This window comes from Achroia grisella, unplaced genomic scaffold (assembly GCF_030625045.1).
Source record: "Achroia grisella isolate CSIRO2021 unplaced genomic scaffold, CSIRO_AGI_Agris_v1 utg474, whole genome shotgun sequence".
Lineage (NCBI taxonomy): Eukaryota > Metazoa > Arthropoda > Insecta > Lepidoptera > Pyralidae > Achroia > Achroia grisella.
In genome coordinates, this window is record NW_026712878.1 from 2,741,899 (window position 1) to 2,754,529 (window position 12,631).

General features: G+C 32.4%; 1 protein-coding gene across 1 annotated transcript in view; it reads right to left on the minus strand.

Moving 5' to 3' along the window:
- Positions 1-4,966: 4,966 nt before the first annotated feature.
- Positions 4,967-12,631, minus strand: part of LOC131845582 (beta-alanyl-bioamine nonribosomal peptide synthetase ebony) — a 30,952-nt gene continuing 23,287 nt past the window's right edge. The window contains exons 5-17 of the mRNA XM_059194665.1: positions 12,254-12,430; positions 11,823-12,049; positions 11,249-11,525; positions 10,671-10,838; positions 9,674-9,832; positions 9,078-9,217; positions 8,509-8,599; positions 7,845-8,057; positions 7,283-7,424; positions 6,853-6,995; positions 6,412-6,558; positions 5,741-5,898; positions 4,967-5,275 (exon numbers count right to left, since the gene is read on the minus strand). Coding sequence (XP_059050648.1) covers positions 5,135-5,275; positions 5,741-5,898; positions 6,412-6,558; positions 6,853-6,995; positions 7,283-7,424; positions 7,845-8,057; positions 8,509-8,599; positions 9,078-9,217; positions 9,674-9,832; positions 10,671-10,838; positions 11,249-11,525; positions 11,823-12,049; positions 12,254-12,430 — 2,183 coding nt within the window. The 3' untranslated portion in view covers positions 4,967-5,134. The remainder of the gene's footprint in view (positions 5,276-5,740; positions 5,899-6,411; positions 6,559-6,852; positions 6,996-7,282; positions 7,425-7,844; positions 8,058-8,508; positions 8,600-9,077; positions 9,218-9,673; positions 9,833-10,670; positions 10,839-11,248; positions 11,526-11,822; positions 12,050-12,253; positions 12,431-12,631) is intronic.

Here is a 12,631-nt window from a genome sequence, read left to right on the forward strand (position 1 = left end):
TAGTATATATCTATTGTAGATTCAAATATTGTTTAATTATAGGATAGAAAATTGTAAACTAAAGGACGGGCCTTTAGTTTACAATTTTCTATCCTTTTAATATAAATAATATTAGTATATATTGTAGATTCAAATGTTTAATTACTGGATAGAAAATTGTAAACTAAAGGCCCGTAACGATTTTAAATGATTTTTATAATGTTAATATAAATAAAATTAGTATATATCTATTGTAGATTCAAATATTGTTTAATTATAGGATAGAAAATTGTAAATAATTTTAGTTTACAATTTTCTATCCTTTTAATATAAATAATTTTAGGATATATTGTAGATTCAAATGTTTAATTACAGGTTAGAAAATTGTAAACTAAAGGCCCGTAATGATTTTAAATGATTTTCATAATGTTGATATAAATAATTTTAGGATATATTGTAGATTCAAATGTTTAATTACAGGATAGAAAATTGTAAACTAAAGGCCCGTAACGATTTTAAATGATTTTTATAATGTTAATATAAATAAAATTAGTATATATCTATTGTAGATTCAAATATTGTTTAATTACTGGATAGAAAATTGTAAACTAAAGGCCCGTAACGATTTTAAATGATTTTTATAATGTTAATATAAATAAAATTAGTATATATCTATTGTAGATTCAAATATTGTTTAATTATAGGATAGAAAATTGTAAACTAAAGGCCCGTAACGATTTTAAATGATTTTTATAATGTTAATATAAATAAAATTAGTATATATCTATTGTAGATTCAAATATTGTTTAATTATAGGATAGAAAATTGTAAACTAAAGGCCCGTAACGATTTTAAATGATTTTTATAATGTTAATATAAATAAAATTAGTATATATCTATTGTAGATTCAAATATTGTTTAATTACTGGATAGAAAATTGTAAACTAAAGGCCCGTAACGATTTTAAATGATTTTTATAATGTTAATATAAATAAAATTAGTATATATCTATTGTAGATTCAAATATTGTTTAATTATAGGATAGAAAATTGTAAACTAAAGGCCCGTAACGATTTTAAATAATTATTATAATGATAGGGTATATTGTAGATTCACATGTCCATAAATTATAGGATGCTACGTAACATCTTATTCCTCGAGGTTACGAACGAGTGGTATCACGAATATCACATGATAACGTGACATAGTGCTGTTCATGTATATAGACGACTGTTACCATTTACCATCCAGGTAGATCGTCAGATTTTTTACTGTTCCAATTAGCATAATAGAAATTCTAATCTAATACGTGTGACAGGTGCAAGAGACTTTCGCGGTCGTACTTGGTTTTATAGTAATTCGGAAAAACACGTATATGTAATGAACTATTTGTAATTATTCAATACATTTGTTCGTAAAGTGGATCTAATTTCACCGGTTTCATATCAAATCAACCAATATCTTTATTCGTATAGGTCTATAACTGACTCTTCTGATATGTCAAATCTACCATCAGTTCCAAATACTTCGAGATGAGGAGAACTGATAAAAAAGTCCGCTCGTATTGTTTTCAAATATGGTTGTACATGTTTACAATAATACAGTTTCATTTTTAAATTAATATTTGGGAGCATAGTGTGACTATGCAGCATATGCTATTGCAATTTTGTCAAAATAGTGTAGTGTTTGTTACCCGAACACGCCAGTCTCCACAAGCAGCACCCGTTCACGAGGATGACGGATGAGCCAGCCATCCAGTTATGATGAAATAGTTATAGAATACATTTAATAATTATGATGTAATAGATAAATATTTGATTATAGATACTATTTATAGTAAATACTGTCTTAGACGTAAGTAATAGGTATATTTAAATTACTATTTATTAACTTAAAGATAATATATGTAATTATGAAGGACTTCAAGCTTCGTTCGTTCTAGACTAGACTATAGACAACAAAATAACTTTGTGTCGATTTGTAAGTTATGTCACATGATTTTCGTTGTTTGATCCCTTCCCAAATGTTTGTCACAAATGTGACCAACTGTGACAAGAATATCCGAGTTGGTCACATTTGTGACACTCTCCCTCTCTATTGTGACATCATATAAAATTGCATTATATTACGTTAATTTGAATTTCAAGCGAAATTTGTAGATATATAAATGTAGGTAGATGTATAAATGTACGAACAATTATAGATTTTAGATGTAATGAACCTAGTCAACTATCTAGTCGATTTTCAATATGAATTATAATATACAATATTTATTAAACTAATCTTCGCTAAAATTAATAACTAATAAACTTGTTTCTTATTACCTGTGTTTTTATTGAATTTGTTTAACGATAAACAGTACCTACTATGCACTTCAGAAATCGCTGTTTTCACTTTTTGCTGGATTTCCCTAAGGCTCCATTGTCACTATTGAGCATTATGTCTTTGTAAGTATAATACGGGTATTATACTTACAAAGGTCGGGACTTTTTTATGTAATTGAATGGCAAACAATCTGACTGCCCATAGATGGTAGCTTTTTTTTATTTAGTGATAATTATTATAATAATAATTTAGTACCCGCCTGCGCTAACGAGATTGTGAAGGAAGTTACCTCCGAACTTCTCTGAACTTCTCACTTTAATAGAGTACCATAGTGTTTTAAATCAAAGCCTTTTATATTTAGTTGAATGTTTATTTATAAAATATTAACCAACTAACAATATTAATTATAGAGATACTGATCTTTTGTGCGCGCGTGGTTTTTTCCAATATCTTAACCTCGCTAGTTGTTTTGACAGTTGACCTGTCATCGCATTACTTTTATTTATTTATGAAATCCCTATAAAGGGAAAAACTGAACTAAAAGAAAAATATTATGGAATGGCCACAGATATATTCAACATATAGTGGTATCCAAGTAAATAACTTAGTATAATCACAGATAATATAATATTACATAGTTTCCAGTAAGAATTTGTTTATGGTATTATATATTAAGGATGATGTATATTTAAATAAAACAACATATAAAAACCAATAGTGTTTACTATAATAATTTATAATAACTATAAGACATACATAATATTATAAAACTACTTACATACTATGATAGGTAGGTAATTCTATAATCTTTAATAGGAATAATTTAAAAATATCTTCTATGATATTTCGAATCTACCGTCAGTTCGGAATGGTTTCGAGATGAGAAGAACTGACAACAAACTATCACCAGCAGGCGTATTATGAACTCCTAATCAGGTCAGTCTATGAACTGCCTGGAAACTGGAAACTGACTGGATTTGAAAGAGTTCATAATACGCCTGCAGATCATTATAATTTATTACCTAATTATTATAAAGAAACAAAAGTTGTTTTTGTGTTTTCATACGAAAATACTGAACAAGGTTAAACTAAGGACAATTCACACAGCGCCATCTATTTCCAAACTAAGAATAGTTTGTACTATGCTCTCTAAACAGCTGATATAAATAATAAATATATACATAGCCAGTACTATCTTAACTCATCAATATGAATATTAATAATAATCCAGGACAATTCATAGAACGCCAAGCTAAGCAGAGCTTGTGTTATGTACTAGTCAACTTATAGAAATACTTACCTAAATATTTTTTTTGTAATTACAACATAATATACATAGAAAACACCCAGACCGTTACAAACAATCATACTCATGAATACAAATGTTTGCACCGTGCTAGGAATCGAACCCGCGAACAATGGAAGTAAAATGATATGCTATACCGCAAGATTATTGTACATAATGTAGTGTTATGTATTATTTTGTACTTAATTTAGTTATTTGAAAAATATGACCCACACATATGCCTTTGTAATGTTTTGTACATAGATCATGAATAAAATATATTTAATACTTCTTCAAACTATGATTAATAGAGATCTAAAATATTAGTCAATATTATACATATAAAAGAGATCTAATAATATTAGTAGATAATATGTTGTCCAGTATCTATAACTAGATGTTAGTTTTTTATGGATAATGATGAAATTTTGCTTCCCTCTGCCCTAATGCCTGAATATACATATAAAATTCCATAAAAATCTGTCAAGCCGTTTCAGAGGAGTAACTAACATTGTGACACGAGAATTTTATGTATACATAATACACCAACATAAACTAAAATGTAAATGAGAAGATATGACAAAAAAATGATATTAGGTTACGGTTCAGGAGAGATTGTTCTCTCATTCTCTGATTGAGTCTATACGTCTATACGTCTGAAGGAGTCAAGAAAATCTGAAACCTTTTGCATAAAACGAGTTAAAAAATGATACGAAACATATGAATACGACGGTTGAAAAGAATAATAGAAATTTATTAAATTTTAGTGAAAATAGTAGATAAATTTTAATGAACACACTATTTTCTTAACTTCTCATGTTGTAATAAAGAAAATGTTTTAATGTGCGATATATTGGTCTGGAATGTTCTTAATATCAAATTACACTATAGGAAATAAGTTACTACTAGATAGAGAGCTTGGGAAATCACATATAGCCAAACTAAAAACACAGCACTACGAGGCGAGACACTATGTAATATGTGCCAAGCTAACGCTGAAGATTTTCGAAAGTCTGAACAATTTTCACAAAGACGAAAAAGTTCATTAAATCAAAAACAGCAGCTCTTTCTGTTACTATACTACATTATCTGTTCTATTACTATAATCTACCTATATACACATATTCAAGTATTACACACCAATAGGAAATACGAAAATAATAATTAATATCACATTAAATACAATACTATTTTAAAACTAGACTAACTTACAACAGCAGTGTTGCCAACTTCGGCTTAAATTGATCAAAAATATAGGATTTATCTTTTTAGAAACAAAATTTCACTGGTCTATTTTTATATTAAACTAAAAACAATACTTAACACTCCTCCAGTTCTTAAGAATGAGAACTGGAGAAGTGCTCCTGTTGTATTTGGTTGTCCCTAATCCTTTGTATATTCGTAACTAAGGGACTTAACTTGTCCCGACGGAACATTGAGGTTTATGTCAAAAATATATTGGATGTCCCTTGAAATATAGAACGGAGGGCAACCAAAGCTTTTAAATAAACCTTTAAATTACGAATAAATAAATATATTGATATACTAGTCGACGGGTTTCCAACAGACGATAGCTCTCATGTCATCAGGTGCTTTCCCGAAGGTCCTGTCTCCATTGGGATCTACGTACTGGTTGATTTGATAGTCGAGGAGTGTTTGGAAGCCGAGCACGTCAGTTCCTAATTGCTGTGAACAAAATGGTAGACGATAAATATTATGGTATTTATTACTTACCTTTACACCGTACTCTTTGACTGACTTTACATGTACACTCTTTTCTCCAAAGAAAGAAAAGGCAGCTATTGATACTCATAGTAAATAAATTGAATTGATAGAAAAGAATATTTAGCACACGTACTATAGGAGCTAAGTAGACACTACAGCAGACTTTAAGCTTCAGAAATTAAAATTTCATTTAGTGCTAACAAATTGACAGAGGTTTGGACGCTTTTGGCTACTGTAACATATTTATAATAACCAAAACCGTGATCTACAAAATTGCTACACACTTAAAACAGAGTCCATGTGTGTATTGTTAATTTATTATATGTAAATTTATTGTATATGTATTGACCAGTCGCTACAAGCAGCATCCGTTCGAGAACATAACGGGTAAGCCAGCTATCACTACTTAACAATAAAATGATTTACCTGCGTCAGAGGACTGGTGTTTGTGGTGAAGACGCCCTTGAACCGCCTGTCCCTAGCGATCCTCATTGTGGAGTGTTCCAACGCCCTGATTGCAGCCACGTTGTCCCGCGGTGACAGATCAGAGTGTGTGGCCATCATAAACGAGTGGAGAATAGCACCTGGAGTTTTTTGATCAATTGTTAAAATAATACTCGTAGGCAGGGGGAAAGGGAGTGGTAGTAATGTAGTCTACATTACTAACAATTTTGCAGAAGTTCATTTCATTACTTAATGGATTTACATTATTTTGTTTCATTCCGCTTTAATTAGCATGTATGAGACCAAAAATATGCGTCAGTGCGGAAACCTGATCATTGCTACTGGAAGCGCTACGAAGTTCTCTATTGGTGATCAAATTCCGACCGTTACTGAGTCTACACCCATTTTGCGGGACATGTTTCGTTTCTATACGAGGCATCATCAGGCATTGAATAGAGTTCGGAAAAGGCCTGGTTGACTGTTCAGCAACAAAATTGCAAAAATTGTTCGATGTGTGTAAATCTCTAAGTCTCATTTGTGCATTGTCGCATGCAAAAATTGTTATCAGTATATTCTTCTCCGATCAACTCTCAGAGCTAAAGAAAGACCAAGATTTCCAATTATCTTATAAGTACACTTCCTTCTAAACTTACCTTTGCCTTCTGGTAATACAGTATCCCTTACAGAACCTTCGACAAACTCCAAAAAACCCATGATCTTAGCCAGTCCACCAGCTAGTTCAATTTCAGGTTCATCTCGAGCGTCAAAATTAAGAGCCACTGCTACTGGGGTATTCGTACCTGCATCAGAAGGTTTTTAATTAATTAGTCTCAAAGTGGATTTGTCTGAGCAACGACCAAGATTCTAGCCTATACTTCTTCGCTGAAACTACATTTCAAATACGGCGTGTATTAAAAAAAATATTCGAGATTATTTCCATTATACTGTATAAATATATAGTCATGTCAGTATATTTCTTTTATTATTATCTACTTCCTTTTATTACTATCTACGAGAACTTTTATAGCACGAAACACCTTTATTTCTATATTTGTGAATAAAAGTTGTAATATATATATATATTATTTACTTACCATCTCTCAGCACGATACTGAGCCTGGCTTGCAGCAGAGCAGCCCAGCATGCGTCTATACAGTGCGCGTAGTCCATCGTATCAATCTCGTGTTTCAGGAACTGTTCCAACTCAGCCTTCTCGTAGAACGATGACACTATCATGCTAGAAACAAAGGGTAGGGACATTGTTCATAATTTTGTCTGCCTTAAATATTTCTTCTAAATAAGCAGAAACACTAAGAATAAAGTTAAAACTATTCTTATCCAAATTTATAAAAAGAAAATATAACTTTTTTTCAAATATGGTCCGTTTTTTAAATTTCTAGAAAGATTACATAAAAATTGAGTAACGTAAATTGTATCATAATAATATCTACAAAGTGCGAAACCAAGACGAGTCGCTATAACAATCTATTTTACGTAGCTAACTAGACTGACAGACATACTTACTCGATAACCTGTTGTTTATCTTCATCCTTCATTAACTCAGCTGAGAACTTGGGCTCATTGCTGTCTTCACCGTTGTCTGGACTAGTACTCATATTAGCAAGTACCTCTCCGAGGTTAGCTGCTCCCAGGAAGTCACTGATTTCTGTAATTAATATATGAAATTAAATACTATCATGACTATTACCCAATATTGTGGTAGGCATTATTACATGTAGATGAAATGGGGAACGGAACATGCCGTCATTTCGCTGGGTATCTTTCTATCGAATATTGCAGAGATAAAAGGCGTGTTGTATTAAATTAATTTGAAGATTTTGTCAAAATTATATTAGTATCGATCAGATTTGAAGTTAGGACCTTTTGGTCGAGTCAAAGGGTAGCAAACAAAGTCCACAACAGTTCCGTGTCTCTGATTTCTCCAGTAATCCTAGTTACTCGGGAATAGCAATATACAAGGCCTCTGTAACGAGAGCAATACTCATCAATTTCTTACTATTCTACTTATACTGATCAGTTATATATATATATACTTATTTTATAACAAAAGTTACTTTAAACTCACCGATATAGTATCCTTTTTCCCTCAACTTTGTGATTGTGTAGATGGAGTTGAGAGAATTTCCTCCAAGTTCGTAGAAGCCGGCTCTTACAGACAGTGTTCCTCTGGCAGCTCGCCCTAATACTTCTCCCACAGTTTCGAACAGAACTTTAGCTGCTTCTTTCTCTTGATCATCTACTCCAGTATAGTCAATATCTAATGCAATGGCTGTGTCCTCTGGAATAATTATTTGAATCATTGCAATTTATAAATCTCAACTTCAATTTCAAGATTTTAAAATATGATTAATTTAACTAAACTCTTGATTTTATAAATTTTTAATTTTAAATGCAATTATTATACATATTAACTTAGACTGATAGCTGTGTATGAAAATGATCTACATCTCTTAAATTCTTTTAATTCATAATAATGTAATTAAATATCTTTTTATAAATAAAAATAACTATTATGTCAAGTAACATACCATGTATAATACTTAGGTGCTAAGTGCATGTCTCACTACCGTACTCCGCTGTAAAGTGCGTTTCATACTCTTACCGAATCACTTTAGAGCAGTTTACTGTTAATATTCCACTTTACCTAATTTATCTATATTAATAGTTACTTCAGACCAGTCCAAAAAATGTAAACGTTAGTTTTTCAAAATTAAATATTAAATTATTACCATTGTTGTTCGTATTCTCGTACATTTTCAGCAATGCTTGTCTGTCCACCTTTCCATTAACCAATAGAGGGATGCTCTCTATCACGATTACCTAAAACATTTATAGTTAAAAGTTACTTAAAACTGTCACTTTAATTTATTGTAAATATACATATATAGTGAACTTTGTGTGTGGCATTTCTGAAAGGATACAGAATTTTGGATGATATATTTTCTTGACGGTTTCGGTGGTCTATAGATTTATCACACGGGTTGCGGGTTCAATTCCTCGCACGGTGTATACATTTGTATTTATGAGTATGTTTGTTGATATGGGTATGGGTGTTATCTATCTATATATATTAAATATGTATGTGTAATGTTACAAAAAATATATAATATTCCTAGAAAACACCAAAACAGGCACAAACCATCATAAACATAAAAACAAATGATGGTATCATGCAAGGAACCTACAACCATCGAAAGCAAGGCGGTGTGCTTTCGATGGCTGCGGACCACTAGATCACCGAGGCCGTCAATATATCGACGATACTTATAAAAAAAAAACAATGAAAAGGCATAAAAACCTGCGGTATCATGTAGCTGGTCAGCGAATTCTTGAGGCTAGCTTCAATGTGATGGGCGGCGATGCGTGCACTTTGTTCTATTGTGACGAAGGCCAAAATTTCAGGGTTACCACGCTCCAAGCCGTAGCACAACACGACGCCTGTTGAACATAATAACTGTTGTTTAAATAATCATGATTGGTTTATTGCATGTTTTCTTAATTCGACAACTCTTGGGGAAATCCAAGTCTATTATTGTCTTTAGAATTGGCAACGCTCGAAGGATATCACGACATATGACGACATGGAATCCATTGTCTACACTTTTAGCTTGTTTGCTACTTCAGTAACACTCACTCTGTTTCTGTCTAGCCTCTTCAAATTTTATTTAATGTCAGCTCTCCTAGTCATTCTTCGCCAGGCTCTTTTGTCCTGATTCATCGAGTCGTATACTTTTCTTTAAGTCACTATCGATAATTGCTATTCTAGTTACATAAATAAAAAATCTAATAAATACCTTACGACCAGAATTATCTACTCTGTATTCAGTAGTACCTAGACGAATTTAAGCAATTTGATGTTCTTATATATGTATGAACATGAATATATCAACTTACACTTTTCAATACCAGCCACTGCAGCAACAGCACGGTCGACCTCCTGTAAGTCGACCCTGTGACCTCTAATTTTGATCTGAGAGTCAGTACGACCAGCGTAAAGAATGACTCCCTTCTGTAGGATCCCGAAATCTCCAGTGCGATAAAGACGGCTAAAATCTGTAAATATTTCCAAATTTACGGTTCTACATCTGAAAGCTAGATTTTCTTCCTTATGTCATTATCAACAGACTCAGTGTTCAGTAAAAACTCGGGAATGGATTTGCAGGAAGGTTTTGACTAAGATTCAATATTATCGTTAGTAACAGCTGCAGAATATGATGACGTTTTATATAATTTAGCGATATACATTTAACTGACTGATGATTATTGTTGCTTCGGTACTAATTTGGGTATGGGTTATTGTTGCTTTAGAGCTGATTGATGGTACTATACCATCATGAGTACCAGAATCACATTATGTTTCAGTAGAAGACAAATAAAATAAAATCAATACATTAATTATATTACATTAATATTTTCTCAGGCATAGAAAACTTTAACGGATGATAATGGCTAAGATGATAATGGAGAGAGCCTAATTGGCTCTAGCTTCGGTAATGATTTAAGCTGACGGGACAATGAGAGAGTAGAGGATGATAAGATGAGATCAGGTCAGTTAGCCCATCGTGACAAATTCAACAAGAATTTATCACGATTTTTCCCAGGCAGAACCGTTTGGTAACCAATACGATATGGAGTATAAATGGCACTTAATTATATATGCGTCTTGTATAGTATATCTTTAATGTCATCTTATAGAGAGACACAGTAATCGTGAGTATAAAAATAACACATTATTGTTTCTTAGTTCCTACGTCATTATTTTAAAGATCAAGGACTAGCCAAATTAAATAGTATTATAAATTTATTTGCTTCTACTGTGTTCTAGGTACTTGAAAAAGACCCAGAAAAGTTACCTTTTCTAGACAAACTGGATAAAATATAAATTACAAACCTGGATGATCTGCATGTGGGTTGTCACAGAATTTATCAGCACCCTGGGCACCCACGTATCCAGCAGCCAGATTATGTCCAGCGACCCAGACTTCTCCTGGTTCAGTTTCACGGGATGGGTTCATTTCTTCATCTAGGAGGTACACCGAACAATTGTCTAATGGGGAACCTTTTGAAGAAGAAGTAAAAATAATATTTGTTAAAAATTCATTTAACATTTCCAATTTATTAATATTTTAATAATATTTTAAATAAATTTCAGTTAAATTTTTTATTAGTTATACGATCTTCCTAGCATAGTAGTTAAGAATTGCTTAAATGCAGGAGGGATTGCATTTTTGCAAGCATTTTATATATTACGTTGATAACAATTTGCTTTTAAAAATGGGCCATGATATTTAGGATGGCACTTCCACTTGTTTATATAATAAATTTTAGGTATTATAAATAAATAAAACTTTTTAGTAATACTGTCGTCGTAATATCAAAACTACACAATAAATCATAACGCTTTTGTAACAAACAGGATCAATAACAGTTGGGAGATATTATAAAATTCTGTTTAAAAAAGCAACTTACCAATAGGAATAGTGTTAAACAAGTCCAATTGACTTATTTTATCCAATACATAGTACGTGACATCTCCCATCACTTCAGTACTACCATAGAAATTAGCTAGTTTGTACCCATCATTATCACTGAAGTACCGAAAGAATTGTGAAGTTAACTCTTTACTCAAAGTCTCCCCAGAACAGACCCAAAGTTTCAGATGCTGTAAAGGCCTCTCTGAAGGTTTGAGGGACAGGTACATTAGGATTGATCGGAGGAGAGTAGGCACTAGTACCAAACGTTCAATCTGGAACAAATAGTCGAATGATAATTGCACATTTCAAAATAATAACAGGTTTAGATTTTGATAATTATACGAAGTCAAATCTTAAATCAAAGTCATCAACAGTACAAATAGGTCAAATTATTGTAGTAGGTATTTGTGTATTGTACACAAGCGCTGACACAGAATAGAAAAAGAGTAAATTGTCGAAAGTTGAAGTAAATATTGGCATCGTCTGAAAAACCAGTCTGTGGCATGGTGTAACTACTTCTAGTAGTACCATAGTAGCTACTATCAGTTAGAAGAATCTAAAACACTAACCTGATTTTCGGCTAAAACTCGCACCAATTTCTGTGGATCCCTAGTGGTCTCCTTTGGTAGGATTAACAGTGTTCTACCGTGCAAAAGAGGGCCCCAAATTTCACAAACAGAATCCACAAAGGTCAAAGCAGTCTTCCATACGCAGGTCGTCTCTGTAGTGGAGTAAGGGAACGTTCGGAATTGCCACCAGAGTCTATTGCATATTGCCGAATAAGGAAGACGAACGCCTGAAAATATTCATATAATGTAAGCCGTGACACGGTGATATACCCAAATTCCTCAGAGCGAAATGCTGTACTAAGTGCATGACTATATCAGGCAATTTTGGTTCTAAGTAGTTTAGTTTGTAAGTTCTGTTTGAGTGTTCAACCATGGGAAGAGACAAAAAATTTAAGAAAATCTTTTGAAATTTTACTTTATTTAAATCTTACCTTTAGGCACACCTGTGCTTCCAGATGTGTACAGCACAATAGCAATACTGTCAGTTCTGGACTGAGCCAAAACCTCTTCATTTTTGACCTCTTCACCAGACAGACCACTGGCTTCTTGAATCAATTCCTCAAAAGATATCAGTGGGACACCACTTCCTACGAACATAGCTGGATTTGCTGGAAATGAAAATTAATACTAATTATTATAACGAATTAATAATGCGCCTGATAGGATCTTCAATTCCATACAGATTGTTTATGGAGAGCAAGTAATTAAGTGACACCGTCTTTGTCTTACTCACCCACAGACCGCGTCTGGAGAGTTTAAGCTTAAGCGGAATATCAATTAACAGACAATGGTCATCAAAAATTCTGATA